Source organism: Takifugu rubripes, chromosome 1, assembly GCF_901000725.2.
Source record: "Takifugu rubripes chromosome 1, fTakRub1.2, whole genome shotgun sequence".
Classification (NCBI taxonomy): domain Eukaryota; kingdom Metazoa; phylum Chordata; class Actinopteri; order Tetraodontiformes; family Tetraodontidae; genus Takifugu; species Takifugu rubripes.
Genome location: NC_042285.1, coordinates 20,993,116 through 21,008,198, shown reverse-complemented (window position 1 = coordinate 21,008,198; position 15,083 = coordinate 20,993,116). Strand labels below are relative to the sequence as shown.

Here is a 15,083-nt window from a genome sequence, read left to right as displayed (position 1 = left end):
CTGGGCCAGAGCCTGAGGGAATTAACGGCAGGATACGCTCTGAGGCTGCAGTGAGGGCATGGTCCAGGCAGGATTGTGTGGTTGTGCCACCTCTGTAAAAACAAAGATACGATATCACTTTGTTTTCACCCAAACTGCCCATTTACTGTCCATCACTGCAGTCAGTTGCAGTGAATGGAGTTGGATAAATACCCTGTTAGCAAGTTCTGGCTTTGATTCTGTCACAGTGTACGATATTTGGCATCTTCTGTGTGTGTGTGTGTGTGTGTGTGTGTGTGTGTGTGTGTGTGTGTGTGTGTGTGTTAGAGACCCATCGAGGGTCTGTTCCTGGTTCTCACCCAATGACTGCTGGGAGAGATTCTGTGAAACTTGGATTAGGAATAAGTGGTTTTGAACAGGAAAAAGCATGAATGGAGTAAAACCGTTCATTCACGGGTCCATCGAGCTGCTCCTCCAGTGTGAGACATGTCTGAACGTACAGCGGTGGCAGCAGGATACAGTCTTGTCAAGGACACAGGCATTCATATCGCAGCTGAAATGTGTTCAGACATACACAAAAAAAGGAACGGAAAGAAAAACAACCCACACAGTTGACAGAACGACGAACCGACACGTCCAGTCAAAGACGCGACCTTTCCTGCCGTGCAACTCTGACCAGTACGCAGACCTCCAGAGCTCGGCCCGGTCCTGCACGCCCTCCTGAGCAAAATCAGCTCCCTTGTGTTTTGTTTTCACTGCAGTTTTGCTCTCTCATTCTTTCATTACACAGCGCCTCTCTCGCTACCCTCAAGTCCTCCTTTCTTTCCTCCTTCTGCACGTCTCCGTTGTCTTCGTTAGCCTCATTCGCATTGTAAGGAGACAAGTTCCTCTCTGATTTAGGGCTCCACCGCGGCTTGCTTTCATCAGCTTATCCTCAGTGTGCACGTGCGTGCGTGTAGTGCAAAGGAAATTTGTGTACGTGACCTCCTTTCCTGGGTAGTGAGTGGGCAGAGTGTTTGCAATGGGTGGTCGTTGCAAAGCACTCAACCATCCATCGACCGGCAGCCATTGATCTGCAAAATCCAATGACTCACTAGCTGCTCAGTATGCAGCCCACAAACAGAACAGACACGCATGGCGGTTGTTTAAATAAGCATGTGCACACACCGACAACATGGATTGCTGATTACGACCCAATATGATTGCATGCATGAAATTTAAATATTGTAGCTGGTCCAGGGTATACAAAGGTCCTCAGGCCTCAGCTGCATTTTAATGTGGATTATTAACACTAAACCTCCCTCAGCGGTGAAGAAAACGAAGCCAAATATAGATGCTGATTCAGCATTTCAAATTGAGCTTTTCTTTTTGACTGTTTATTGGGTGGGAGATGAATAATAATAGCAAAGTGTTATGGAAGAATGGTTGGATGGATGGCGACTGCATATTAGAACCGATGGACCGGCTGTGTGGACAAGCTACTAATTTGTCCAGGAGGTGAGCTCTGTAGTGGACACCTTTGAACCCTCACCTGCCCTGCTGTCTGTTTTGCCAAATTGTAGCGAGGATCCACACAATTTGCTGCAGTTTGATACACAACCCTCCACACACAGCAGCTCCCTCACATGTGTTCAGTTCTCATGCTGTTAATGCTGTGAATCATCCCTATTGCTCACATCTCCTTCCAGATTTGCCAAGGCCTCAGAGGTGGGAGATGATGTGAAAGATGACACATATAAACACACTTATGGACAGATCCTGGCACCTTATGTTTGGATGCCTGTCTTGTTTTGATGGTTTTAAACGTTGCAGTCCTTTTTACAACCCGTTCAGTAATAATGGTCTTAATAAAATTTGGCAGCTCTTAGCCAGAGAACATTAGAAACGTCAGTGGTGTGCATTTAACGCAGCAGATGTATTATTTTTCACTGAAGCCTATAATATTTTATAATTGATTTTTGTCAAAGGAGAAAGTTTTTGTTTGATGCTTTACTGTTGAGACGGTATAAAGGGAAATAGCGCCACCCCGTGGATACTTTTGAAACAGCTGCTAAATAGAGGACAGATTCAAGATTATGTTATTTGTCAATAACAGGCAAGGAAAAGAAAAGTTAGTCTTCATTTTTATACCCACTGAGAGAAAAATCCACAATTTGTTGAAAGGTGATCACAGAAAAGGACAAGTACAAACTGATGATTGAGGTTTTTAATCAACACATTTATGTACAAAGCAGGCATTTCAATACAGAAATAACCAAAAAAGGGAAGAAAAAAAAAATCTAAAATGCATTTTCTTCTTATCTGATGTTAAAACAGCTCAAGTTTTTAATCAAGACTGCCCTATTTAGACAGGTTATCTTTCAGCTCCACAACCCTGGACATGACAAGTTAATAGTACAGGACATATTTCAGTCTTGGCTGAAAATAAATTGAACATGAGAAAACCCGACATTTTCTCCCAGAGCACCGAACTCATCGCTGTCCTCGCATCACCTGTTTGTATTTGGGGGGGGGGGGGGGCACCAATTCCTGCTTATCTACAGCAAATGCAATAGTGTATGTACAGAAGAAAACAGCTGAGGTGAAAGGACAACTGAACAAAGAGGTTTCGTGGGTCGTTTACATTTAATAAACCATCTGTTCTTTATGTTTTCTGTCCTACCTGGGAAGCTGAACTGTAAATTCCATTTTGATTTAAAAAAATTTTTTTGAAACTACTCTGATTGTCCAATACACACTGAAAACGCTGCAACTGTCAGTAATTTGTCATCCCAGAGAAATAAGCTGCGTCCTCTAAATAAAATCAAACTTGTTCATCACAGCATTGGTGACAGAAATTCAACATTTTAATATATTCAGTCAAACCTTGACAGAGAAAGAAAAATCTTCAAAGAAAGCAAAAATCGGCTTGAGTTACAGTTTTGGATTTGAAGGAATCACCGTTCTTTCATAAAGAAAACCTGATATGCTGCTGAAGCAGGCGTTTGGACCATCAAAACTGGGGAAATGGGGAAGACCTGTTCCAGGGTCAGGTTTTACAAGTGACCATCATCTGAATTATGACATAATTAGAACTTTGCACGTGTGGGTAAACACAGCGGTACTTCAGCCTGGAACAGCTCGATCATTAGTGAGAACTACATTAATACACGTGGGGGCGCTATACATGTGTAAAATGTTTTTGTCCCTGGAGACAGATGAGATTTAAAAAAGCGGCTAGAATACCATTCAGAATGAGTATATGCACTATTGAACATGAAATGTCTATAACTCTATATCAAACCTATAGGATCAGCTTGAGGAGGGGGGGAAAACACAGGAAAGATGAAAAATTGACACCCGGGAGAGCACTGACTGATGGAGTGCAATGAATTTAAAACTGCAGTGTTTTATTAGGATTGACCTTCAGTCCCAATAATCCAGTTTGGCACAACAATGTGTGTGACAAATGTGAGAATCAGCATCACCAACTTCAGAAAACTGGGGAAAATACAGCAGAACAACAACAACAACAAAAAGCAATCTGAGCTTAAAACAATCTTTCAAGAAGGATATTAAGTAAAATGAATTCAGAGAAACTATTTTACAAAAACAATTGTGTCCCTAGTTACTTCTTCCCACTTCAGTCTAAATAGTTTCAGTGTTGCTGGAATACGCAGCAACACAGAGGACATGATGGCTGAAGTCAGTATATACACACAGACACAGAACGGTATAAACCTGCCAGTCTGTCCAGTTGGAGGTCACTGGTGTGATGGTCTGCTGTTCCCTCTCGTGGACAGAAACACACTGTAGAACTGGGAGAGCGGGGCAGTGGCTGGTGCTGGTGCTCCTATGTGTAGCAGTGACAACTAGGGTGGTCTTCACGGTGGGTTACGACGCTCGGGTTACTATTTTGTTACATTTTCATTAAGTCCTTGGAGGGGTGCGGCTGTGTGGGAAGACAGAGGCAGGATTGAACGGAGCAGCTTTGTATGGAGAAACAAGGTCAATGCACAATAGTGCCGAGTAGATTTGTAATGATCGGTTTTAGCCAGAAGAGGGAGTGTCATTCGGACATGCTGACGGCACCAACAGAACAGATAAACTCACCTCGATGGATTTAGCTTTCATCATCTGACACATGGGGTTTAGCGATGGCCATCTCCTCCTTGCTGTTTGCGATCATTTTACACTTCTAAGGCGACAAGGAACAAAAGATGTTACAGCAGCTGTGCCTGTAAACAACGGCCTGCGTCGCATAACTGCCAGTTTACCTCAGTCAGCTCCTTAATGGTGTGTATGTTAGCCTGATGAGTGACCTTCCGCTTGGCTTCTTCAATATGGTCGAGGTTGACGGCTGGCGCTGGAGGGGCAAGGCACGGGGGAGGCTTGTTGGTAATGGTGGGAAGGGGAGCGAGCGGTGGCATGGCAGCCAGGGCACCCATGTTGGTCAAGGCAGCCGTCATGGTAGCTGCCGTCATGCTTGCCACGGCAGCACTCATGGAGAGGTTTGACATAGCAGGCATTCCTGGAATATTGGGAAGGCCCATTGGACCCATGTTGGGCATGTTGGGCATTCCCATGCCCATGGGAAGAGGGAGAGGTAAAGGTAAGGAGAGGGGGCCGGGAGATGGAGTAGGGAGAGGAAGCTGGAGGATGGCTTTCGGCCGGAGACTCTCGGGAATGGGCACCCCAGCTTTAGCACACATGGCAGCGGCGTTAGCTTTTGCTATTTCGAGTAACTGGTCCTTATCTGAGATGAGACAAAAACAAAATGTGAGAGGGAGGATGTAATGTGGCACCGGGCAGAAAGGGAAGCTGCTGGCTAAAAAAAAGAGATCCTTTACTATCTCAGTTAAACTTGCAGGCGAATACTTTACCCAGTTCGGTGAGCCTTGGAGGAGTCTTGCTTGTACTTCGCCGTGTCCGGGATCCGGAGCGCCGCTGTTTCCGAAGAATGAGAACTGGAGAGTGGCTCGGCTCTCTCTTCCATCTGTCGCGCCTATCGAAAGAACGACTCCGAAACACCGGCCGCCTTCCGCGGCCCCTGGAGCGAGACCTGCGTCTGCGATCTGTCGACCGGGATCTGGAGCGCCTGCTTCTGTCCCCTGACCTGGACCTCTTCCTCCTCCCCGTGGAACGGCTCCTGGACCGCTTGCCTCTGTCCGGAGACTTGGACCTCCTCCTCCCGCGTGTGTTCGGTGAACGTGACCTCCTTTTCCGTGCTGGAGAGCGAGACCTGGACCTGTGGGCTCTTTGTCGGGACTTGGACCTCGACCTCTTGCGCCGCACGGAGCGAGACCTCCGCCGACGCACAGGACTCCGAGATTTTGAGCGTCTTTTCTTCTTTTCAGGAGAGACAGAATCTTTTCTCCTTACTGGAGTCTTGGACCTAAGAAAAGGCAGATTCACTGGGTTGAAATGCACCTGCGCAGCATCTATTGACAGACAGCAGCAGTTACACACCTGGACCGCTCCTTCACCGATGAGGATCTCTGCGGGGATGAAGTGGACTGCGACACTTTCCCCCCACCTGCTGGTGACGGGATTGTAGGGAGGGCTTTAACGGGAGATGCAGCATGTTCCTCTTCATCCGAGCCCTCCGAATGTTGGGACTTATCTGGGCTAGAAGCAGGCTCTCTGGAAGCAGACCTTGACCTGGAAACATCCTGCTCCTGGGAGGAAGCGGCACAAACCTCTTCTTTCTTTTCGCTTTTGGGCATTCGAGCCTGGGCCAGCAAATGATCTAAGCTTTCCACATCAGTGCAGGTGATGACAGCTGGAGCCATGGGTTTCCATTTACCTGCAAGACACAAATTAAATACAGGCAAGTGTCAAAACTAGAAGATAAAATTGTCAATATTGTAAATATTAGAATGCAGAGTTACGGAAAACAACAGGGCTCACAGTCGGGCTAACTGACCGGACACGGTAGCACATTTGGAAACAGATGAGGTCTCACCTGCTGTAATAGGAGGTCTTTCAGGAGGTCCTTTGGGAGGTCCTTCGGGAGGTCTTTCAAGAGGTCCTTCAACTGGTCTTTCAGGAGGTCCCTCGGGAGGTCTTTCAAGAGGTCCTTCAACTGGTCTTTCAGGAGGTCCCTCGGGAGGTCTTTCAAGAGGTCCTTCAACTGGTCTTTTAAGAGGCCCTTCAACTGGTCTTTTAAGAGGTCCTTCAACTGGTCTTTTAAGAGGTCCTTCAACTGGTCTTTTAAGAGGTCCTTCAACTGGTCTTACAGGAGGTCCCTCGGGAGGTCTTTCAAGAGGTCCTTCAACTGGTCTTTTAAGAGGTCCTTCAACTGGTCTTTTAAGGGGTCCTTCAACTGGTCTTACAGGAGGTCCCTCGGGAGGTCTTTCAAGAGGTCCTTCAACTGGTCTTTCAGGAGGTCCCTTGGGAGGTCTTTCAAGAGGTCCTTCAACTGGTCTTTCAAGAGGTCCTTCAACTGGTCTTTCAGGAGGTCCCTCGGGAGGTCTTTCAAGAGGTCCTTCAACTGGTCTTTCAAGAGGTCCTTCAACTGGTCTTTCAAGAGGTCCTTCAACTGGTCTTTCAGGAGGTCCTTCAACTGGTCTCTCAAGAGGTCCTTCAACTGGTCTTTCAGGAGGTCCTTCAACTGGTCTTTCAGGAGGTCCTTCAACTGGTCTTTCAAGAGGTCCTTCAACAGGTCCTTCAGGTTCCACCGTTGGCTTTTCTTCAGGCACCTGCTCGATCTGAGAAGAATTTGGCTTTTGTTCTTTAGTGGGAGAGGAGGCTGTGGATCCGACATTGGAGGAGCTCTCCGAACGTCTATCACTCGACTCTGACCTGGACCTCGATTTGGACCTCTTCTCCACAGAAACAGACTTGGACCTTCTGCTCTTCTTCCCAGGAGATTTGGATCTTGTTCTGCCAGGTCGTGGTGAGAGAGACTTGGACCGTCCCCGACGAGACAAGGAACGGGAATTAGACCGTTTGCTAGATCTCAGTGGAGAACGATTTTTCCTGACAGGGGTCCAAGAGCGCCTTCTGGCTGGTGAGTGTGATGGAGACCGCCTGCGGGTCAGAGGGCTCCGTTTACGGGGGCTCCTGGAGCGACGGTTGCGCTTCAGAACAACGATAGACCGTGATCGGGTCCGCCTGGCCCTGCGACCAGACCGAGATCGGGAGCGGCGGGATCTAGGGGGTGGGGATCTCCTACGTCGAGGTTGGGATAAACTCCTGGAGCGCCTACCGCCTGCGCGCCTTGACACGGATCGTGACCTGGACCTTCGGGAGCGCCGGGTTCTAGTGACGGAGCGCGACCTTGAACGTGACGGTGAACGCCGGCCTCCTGCTCCACTTCGTTTAGGTGAACGGCTTCTGGAGCGCCTTATTCCTCCACGGGAACGGGATCCTGACCTCCTCCGACTTTTCCTCGGCGACCAGGAGGGAGACCTCCGACTACTACGTTTTGGCGATCTTGATAACCTCCTTTTAGGAGAAATTCTGCTTCTCTTTGGGGAAACCGATAAAGGACTCTTCCACCTTTTAGGAGACTTGGACTTCTTTCGAGGCTTTGACACCTTTTTCTTAGGTGTGGGGGAATGTGAGGTAGACCGGGACCGATAGCTAGCTCTCTTAGGTGATGCCGGGGAGCGTGAACGTGACTTCCTTTTAGATTTCGGGGTCTGAGAGCGCGAGCGGGAAAGCTGTCGACTCTTTAAAGGGGTTGTGGAATATTTCCCCTTCGACCTGGAGCGTTCTTTATCTTCTGCTGCTTTCTGAGGGGTTGGCGAGGGACTACGACTTGACTCTGATCTTTTAATTTGTGCAGCATTTGAAGGGGAGGGAGACTTTGGACAAGAGGAGTCAGGTTCTTTGACACTTGAGGTTTGAAAGAGATTACTCTGATCCTTCAGGGCGGGCTCATCTCTTGCCAGAGGGCCTTCCTGTTTTGGGATGATGTCAGGGAGTTCATGGGTATGAGCGAACGCACCGTCGGCAACAGCGTCCTCCGCCTTCACATCTACTGCAGCTGTTGGTGTCATCTCCTGTTGGCCAGCAGGGGGGGACCGTGTTTCATTTTCTGACCCATTGGTGTTGCCTGCACATGGGGACACAGTCATGTCCAGGATATCCTCTTTCTTAATCTCGTATAATTCAGACTTTGTTGTAACAAGAGCTTCTTTCTCCTCCCCCGGATTACTCTTTGTTATCAGTTTGGAAACTGGATCTTGCGTCATGGAAGCGACCGCTGGCGAATATTTGCCATCGCCCGTTCCTTTACCTCCGTCTCCTTCAGACTCAGAACCTGTGGCTGAGCTGCTTTCAGAAGGGGAGTGTGAAGGGGATTTTTTCCCCTGTTTTTCATCTTTCTTTCTCTTCTTTTTTTTCTTCTTGGCTCTTTTATGTTTTTTAGATTTTGCATCACCAGTGTCTGAGATGTAAAAAGAACATTTAGCAAAACACATCTGAAGGGATTAACCAACACTGTCAGAATTGTTCTTACCTGAAATGCCGTCCTTTTTGCTCTCTTCTTTTAGTCCAGTGTTGTCTGCAGCGCCTGTAACTGCTGCTAATCGGGCACTGAAATGATAAACATTAAAAACTCAAAATGATCAACAGCGATTTCTTGGACATCTAAATAAAAGATGACTACCTGTAAAAGGTGCAAAACCTCAATTCTTCTGTTAAATTATAATTCAGTTTGAATTAAATGATTATCATTTGAATATCCTCAGCTGTCACTTTGGAGAAATTGGATTTTTATAGAAAAGGCAGATTTACAGCTGTATTTAAAACTAGGGGCCAATGCAAAAGCTTCACATTTGAGAAGAAAAAGGGAATTTTGATTCAAGATTCCATCAGTGTTTTTAGACATTTCCAATATATGATGTATTGTAATTCTGTACCCGATGCATTTATCAACAGGTATATGACTGAATGTGCAAATTAAGTCTGACCTTGATCTTGTGGTCCGAACAGGTTTTGGAGGAGGTGGTGGCTCAACATCGGACTCGGCACCAGATTCGGAGCTGCTCTCCTTTTCTCCCTTCTTCTTCCTCTTTTTTTTCTTGCTCTTGTGTTTTTTGTGCTTCTTGTTTTTCTTGTGTGGGGGCTCACTCGTTTCTTTGGAGATAATATCATCCTTCGCAGGCGCCTCATCCTCAGCTGTACATGGCAACAAAAGTTTAGCAAGTTTTTGATTAAAAAAAAAGAAATCACGTGGAGCAAGTCAATTCTTCAGAATGCCATCTTGTAAAATCCCGACGCTTATAATTCCCGTAACACTGAAAAGGTTGGAATACACTTTACCAAATTCTCTGAAATGTGTAAATTACTGTACTGTGAGATGAAGTCATTTAAAGGGAAACAAAGTGGTTGAAGTTTGCCATCACAAACCTGTGGGAATATTCACGGCACATTCCATTGTGTGCTGCTGTCAATGGAGGACTCCTCCCGCACTCAACACTGGCAAACGAAAAAGACACAGGAAATTAAACATAGATTTAAAGGTGTTTAGAAGGTGGTGCCAATCTGAATAGGAATATAAGGCGCATCGGAAGATACCCCCAACTGAGTAACCAAATTAATCCCGATATTCATATCATAACCTCCGCCAGAGGAAATATTTAGAATGGGCCAAGGATGAACTGATGAGGGGCTTTGATTAAAGATCAAAGGCCAAGATCCAAATGGTTTGTCTCATAGGAACCTGTCATGACAGTCAGAATAAATGAGACTATAATTCGATACAGAGGTTAAGATTTCAAGTTCACTTGTCACTTAAAATAGCAAACCCATTTCAGAAACAGCCGAAACCCACAAAAACGTGTCTTTATACGAGACAACACAGCCCAATGACCACAATGCCGCGTGCACCGAACCCCAAATATTACCAGTGTATAAACGAGAGACGTCAAAAGCTTAGATAACCAAAGATTTGAGCAATATTTGTGGTTCTGCCGAACACGAAAACCAGTTTTTCAGTTGCACCGTTTCTGACAGTTTAAACTACACTGCAGGTGGAATTTGTACAGCCAAACATGTTCCTTTATAGGCGAGTTGACGCATTTAAAGTTCTTCGTCACAAAATGTTAAGCAGCTTTCGGTCGATCAAATGAAGGAAGAGAAACTTTTGCTGATGGATCATAAAGCCGCCGCCACCACGTTAAATACGCATGTGCGTTGCTGCTTAAAATCCTTTTTCCGCGATCCAACAGTCAAATTAAGATCACAAAAACCGTTTGAATAGTCACCTAAACACGTTGCCAATCAAAGATCCTAAAATCAATAAAACAACAACCCTATCGTTGTGCAAACAAAATAAATTGCTAGCGTTAGTTGCCGCTTTCAGGTGATGCTAAAGTTAGCCAACAAACACAGTAACATCAAGTTTTTGTTTTTTACAGTCACGAAATAGCCAACATAAAAACGCATAATGGCGTCTCTCATGCTGCAATTATTTATGAAAATGAATAAGATAAACACTCGTGTATTTAACATATTAGATAACGCTAAACACTGACCTGGTTTATTGTAACGAGCATTTACTCAAAAATAGCTGTAGATTGTTAAAAACGCCGAAACGAATACACAAAAGGTGATTTTCAATTAAACGTATATACATATATATATCAATGTAAACACTCAAATACGTTGCAAGGATACCGATCAGACAATTGGGTTGAAAATAAACGTGGTGCATTAAAGCAGCGGCCTAAGCGGAGATACACGGGCAGTTCGTTCATCAGCGAGGATTATGCTAGCTAGGTTAGCACACATACAGCTAGTTATTGAGATAATTTACTTTACGTTTAACCAAGAATACAATTTAACCAGCTCATTGCGCACCTCAAGCGGTTACACGAATTTACCCGGTTTCCGGTCGGTTGCTGCAGTCACGTAGCAGAATATAGCAGAAAACAAACAATCGTTGAATATGCTAAGCGGCACCATTAGCTAACCACCTGATCCGCCATGATGAGAGAAGGGTATCCCATGATGCCATGCTTCGCGGTTTGAATGGCGGCGTCACTGTCTCCATAGTTACTCCAGACTCTTCGACGACCAACTGTTACGTTACGAAACCCTCCACCATTTTTATTATTAAGATTAAGATTAAGATGTACTTTATTAATCCCCGTAGGGAAATTGAATTGTAGTAGCAACCTATACAAAGTATAGAATTTCGTAAATAAGCACGAATGCAGGCGAATAAATGTACTGCATAACTGTCCCACTTGACGTCTGTCCCACGCACGTCCCACTTGAACTCATATAACTGCATGGTTTGGGTTTTTTTGCTTATGTTGTATTTGAACTAGAACGCATTTTATCTTACTTATCAGGCAGTAATCAGTAGGTAACAATAAAAACTCACTGCGCATCGTCAGATCATTGTTAAATGTCAGGTGACTAAGTATAACCAAATCAAATCATGGTGTTAAACAAAACACAGAGGGTCCTCTTTATTTAGGAAAATATGTTTTATTTTGAAGTGTGCGAGCGGAAGTACTTTCATTGATGCAAAGGCTCGATCATTAGGAGGCTGTAGCAAAGCAGAATCGTTGAAAGAGTTTCTGCTCTAATTATGTGGTTGATTGAAAAATCTTTGTTAATCAAAAGAAATGAAGAAGAGGCTTAATATCAACCTGGATGACTCCACTTTCACCAAGGAAAGACCACAGGTAGGTGTTTCCTCGGTGACAGCGGCTAGCACACGTTAGCAACCGCTCGGACGCAACGTTAATGTTGCAGCTTTCTCATGTGATATTAGCCCAGAATCTTTAATGAATTAAAGACGCCACTGTCTTAGCACATCAATGTGCTAAACGGGATTTTAACGCTACTGTTTTCCAGCCGCAGTATGAGTCCTTGTTCAAAAAAGGACAAACCTCCTCGGCAACATCTCCTGCAGAACGGTGCTCTGAGCACCTGTCCTATGCACAATTCATCGTCCAGAGTAAGAGCAATGCAGCCGCTGCACCCCCGAGGGAAGCTCCTTCCAAAGTGGCCAGAGCTGAAGATGCTGAAGAGACTAACGTGATCCAGAAAGAGTCAGCTTCGGTGTCATGCGTCCCAGGAGGACACCAGAGAGTTCAGGACCCTGCTAAGTTTACTGAAGATGGATTTAATAGGTTGCAGACAAGTGAGGCCACTCAGAATTCCACCCAGCACATCGAAGGAACTGGTTCAATTTCAGATCCGAATCTTCCGCAGGGACCAAAACCGGTGGGGTCTGGGAGCAGCATTGTTGTCAGCCCACGCCAGGTATGCATGGGAATGAATATTATTGATGGCAGGAGCTGAGTTTTAAACATGCGTTTTTCTCTTTTTAGAGGGGGAATCCCATTCTGAAGTACATAAGGAGTGTCCCATGGGAAATTGGAGATGTTGTTCCAGACTATGTTTTAGGTCAGACCACTTGTGCTCTCTTCCTCAGGTATGTTTACCCCCTCGGACAAAAAGGCAAGATTATACACACAAATGATCTTTTTTTTTTTTTTTACATTGACATTTGTTTTCTTGTCCTCCTTCCAATGTTGTTTTGGGCCCATCTCAAAGCCTAAGGTATCACAATCTCAATCCAAATTATATCCACGATCGTCTGAAGCTTCTCGGACAGACTTTCACCCTGCGAGTGTTACTAGTACAAGTAGATGTGGTAAGTTTACAAAAAAGTCAATGTTTATTGTAAAGAATTGTGTTAAACAGCATGCAGAACGTAAGTCAGGTATTTTTCTTTGTATGTTGTTAAGAATTCCAGCATGCACAACTACACCACAGAAAAAACATTTTTAAAATCAACTAATTAATTTTAATACTCTATGATATTTCATTTTCCATTAAAGAAAGACCCTCATCATGCTTTGAGAGAGCTGGCTCGAATTTGTGTCATGGCTGACTGCACTCTCGTCTTGGCTTGGAGGTACAACCTAGAACACATTAAGGAGACAGATTTTTTTTAAAAATCAATAAGAAAACAAGGATCTGTAATAGTTTTGTTGTTAATTTGACAGTCCAGAGGAGGCAGGGCGGTACCTGGAAACATACAAATCATATGAGAAGAAACCTGCAGACACATTAAAGGAGCAAGTTGAAAAGGACTATCTATCAAAGGTGAGGCAGTTTGTGGCGTTTGATTGGGCAGGATGCATCACATCATGCAACGTTGGCGAGAACTGATGCTGAGCTTGTTTGATTTTAGGTTACTGAGTGCCTGACCACAGTCAAGTCCATAAACAAGACCGACGCCATTACGTTACTCTCCACTTTTTCCGTGAGTACCACTGCCTGAAACACACAGAGATCATATGTTCCCTCTGTAATATTACACAGCCTGCATTAATAAATTCAATGGGGGGAAAAAAGTATTCAGCCAGCCACTGATTGTGCAGGTTCTCCAACGTATAATGATGAAAGAGGTCTGTAATTTTCATCATAGGTACACTTCAACTGAGAGACAGAGCGTGTGGAGAAAAAAAATCCAGGAAATCACATTGTAGGTTTTTTAAAAGAATTATTTTAATAAATTCCCACGTAAAATAAATATTTGGTCACCTACAAAAAAGCAAGATTTCTGCCTCTCACAAACCTGTAACAACTTCTTTAAGAAGCTCTTCTGTCCTCCACTGGTTACCTGTACTAATGGCACCTGTTTGAACTCGATCTCTGTATAAAAGACATCTGACTGCAGCCTCAAACAGTCAGACTCCAAATTCCACCATGGCCAACACCAAAGAGCTGTCAATGGACACCAGCAGCAGCGTGGGGTGAATAAATCAACTGGGGGAGCAATTATTAGAAAATGGAAGACATAGAAGGCCAGTGATAATCTCCCTTGATCTGGGGCTCCACGCAGATCTCGTCCCATGGTGTCAAACTGATCATAAGAATGGTGAGCAAAAATCCCCGAACTACAAGGTGAGGGGGGCTGGTAGGACCAAAGCAACAAAGGTTACCATCAGTAGCGCTCTATGCTGACGGAATCAAATCCTGCAGTGCCAGACGCGTCCTCCTGCTAAAGCCAGCACATGTCCAGGCCCGTGGCTGGGTCTTCCAGCATGACAATGATCCCAAAGACACCGCCCAGGCAACGAAGGAGTGGCTCCGTAGGAGCCAGGCAACGAAGGAGTGGCTCCGTAAGAAACATTTCAAGGTCCTGGAGTGGCCTTGCCAGTCTTCAGACCTCATCAACCCAATAGAAAATCTGAGTTGAACTTTTGTTATTGACCAAATACTTATTTTATGCAGGAATTTATAAATATATATTTTAAAATCGTACTGTGTGATTTCCTGGATGTGTACCTATGATGAAAATTATAGACCTCTGTCATCATTATAAGTGGGAGCACAATCGGTGGCTGAATAAACACTTTTTTTGCCCCATTGTGTATAGAAATATCATGTTCAGCATTCTGCTCAGGTGATGGCTGTTGTGCTTATTTACAGTCTGTAGAAGGAATCATGAATGCTTCTAAGGATGATTTGGTTCTCTGTCCAGGACTTGGGCCACAAAAAGTAAGAACAATGAAGGAAATCAGAAAGATATAATACAACAAATGAAGCAGATGGAACATGTCTTAATTAATTGTGTTGACGACATGTTTGTTTGCAGGCGAGGCGTCTCTACGATGTTTTTCATAAACCCTTCCTCAAGTCCAAAAATACCTGATCTGATCATACTGAGCCCCGCAGAAAACAGCTCTATAGTGCCAATCGTCATGCTGACGAGGGATCGTTTACTTTTCAGGGAAGTAAATCAAATATTAGAAACCTCTGCTTTATGAAGTCCTTCAATGCTTCCAGGAGCATGAACATGGTGGATAAATAATTCATTCCTGTTCAGGATTCTCTTTGGATTTGGGGAATATTGAATACTTGAGGAAATGTATGAAATCTGAAAGCTGCCAAACTAAAACCCGGCTGAGATTTATATCAGAATTTAACCTTGACTGATCAATTGGTCATTGATTCTGTGCTTTATGTTCTTAAGTGAGTGCTTAAGCTTGCATTATGGATTGTTCATTGATTAATTCATTTTTAAATTAAAGAAATATTTTCACAATACAGTATTGAGTGTCTGTGTCTTGTATTACTTATTATTATACCAAGGGTCCTACAACTGTACTTTTATACAGTTATAAAAAAAATAACATTTCAGT

General features: G+C 44.5%; 2 protein-coding genes across 8 annotated transcripts; one reads left to right on the top strand and one right to left on the bottom strand.

Moving 5' to 3' along the window:
- Nucleotides 1–2,170: 2,170 nt before the first annotated feature.
- Nucleotides 2,171–11,020, bottom strand: sona (SON DNA and RNA binding protein a). Of its 7 annotated transcripts, none has more exons than XR_003888285.1 (11): nt 10,771–10,942; nt 9,319–9,387; nt 8,880–9,087; nt 8,426–8,502; nt 5,924–8,353; nt 5,428–5,764; nt 4,842–5,353; nt 4,236–4,714; nt 4,072–4,156; nt 3,700–3,910; nt 2,171–3,459 (listed from the first exon to the last, which is right to left on the bottom strand). XR_003888285.1 is itself a non-coding variant. In XM_011610764.2 (11 exons), the coding sequence occupies exons 2-10, from the start codon at nt 9,344–9,346 to the stop codon at nt 4,082–4,084; spliced, it is 4,098 nt and encodes a 1,365-aa protein (XP_011609066.2). In that variant the 5' UTR covers nt 9,347–9,387; nt 10,771–10,942; the 3' UTR covers nt 2,171–3,910; nt 4,072–4,081. The 7 variants fall into 7 exon arrangements, 6 of the variants coding, with proteins under 6 accessions (XP_011609066.2, XP_029691360.1, XP_011609064.2 ...); XM_011610764.2 differs by having other exon boundaries at nt 2,171–3,910; nt 5,924–6,037; nt 6,086–8,353; XM_029835500.1 differs by having other exon boundaries at nt 2,171–3,910; nt 5,924–6,229; nt 6,326–8,353.
- Nucleotides 11,021–11,412: 392 nt separating this feature from the next.
- Nucleotides 11,413–14,993, top strand: ercc1 (excision repair cross-complementation group 1). Its single transcript, XM_003961992.3, has 9 exons — nt 11,413–11,606; nt 11,779–12,189; nt 12,258–12,361; nt 12,484–12,583; nt 12,771–12,847; nt 12,939–13,038; nt 13,127–13,198; nt 14,371–14,439; nt 14,537–14,993. Exons 1-9 carry the CDS (start codon nt 11,547–11,549, stop codon nt 14,591–14,593), a joined length of 1,050 nt encoding a protein of 349 aa, XP_003962041.1. The 5' UTR covers nt 11,413–11,546; the 3' UTR covers nt 14,594–14,993.
- The last annotated feature ends 90 nt before the right edge of the window (nt 14,994–15,083 follow it).

Bases quoted from the DNA above. Each gene is read 5' to 3' on its own strand.
- sona (XM_011610762.2), bottom strand. From the start codon at position 9,346: ATGGAATGTGCCGTGAATATTCCCACAG. The intron at 9,088-9,318 runs GTTTGTGATGGC...TGCCATGTACAG, and splicing joins TGCCGTGAATATTCCCACAG to CTGAGGATGAGGCGCCTGCG. The intron at 8,354-8,425 runs GTAAGAACAATT...TTTACATCTCAG, and splicing joins CAAAAAGGACGGCATTTCAG to ACACTGGTGATGCAAAATCT.
- ercc1 (XM_003961992.3), top strand. From the start codon at position 11,547: ATGAAGAAGAGGCTTAATATCAACCTGGATGACTCCACTTTCACCAAG. The intron at 12,848-12,938 runs GTACAACCTAGA...TTAATTTGACAG, and splicing joins ACTCTCGTCTTGGCTTGGAG to TCCAGAGGAGGCAGGGCGGT. The intron at 13,199-14,370 runs GTGAGTACCACT...GCTTATTTACAG, and splicing joins CGTTACTCTCCACTTTTTCC to TCTGTAGAAGGAATCATGAA.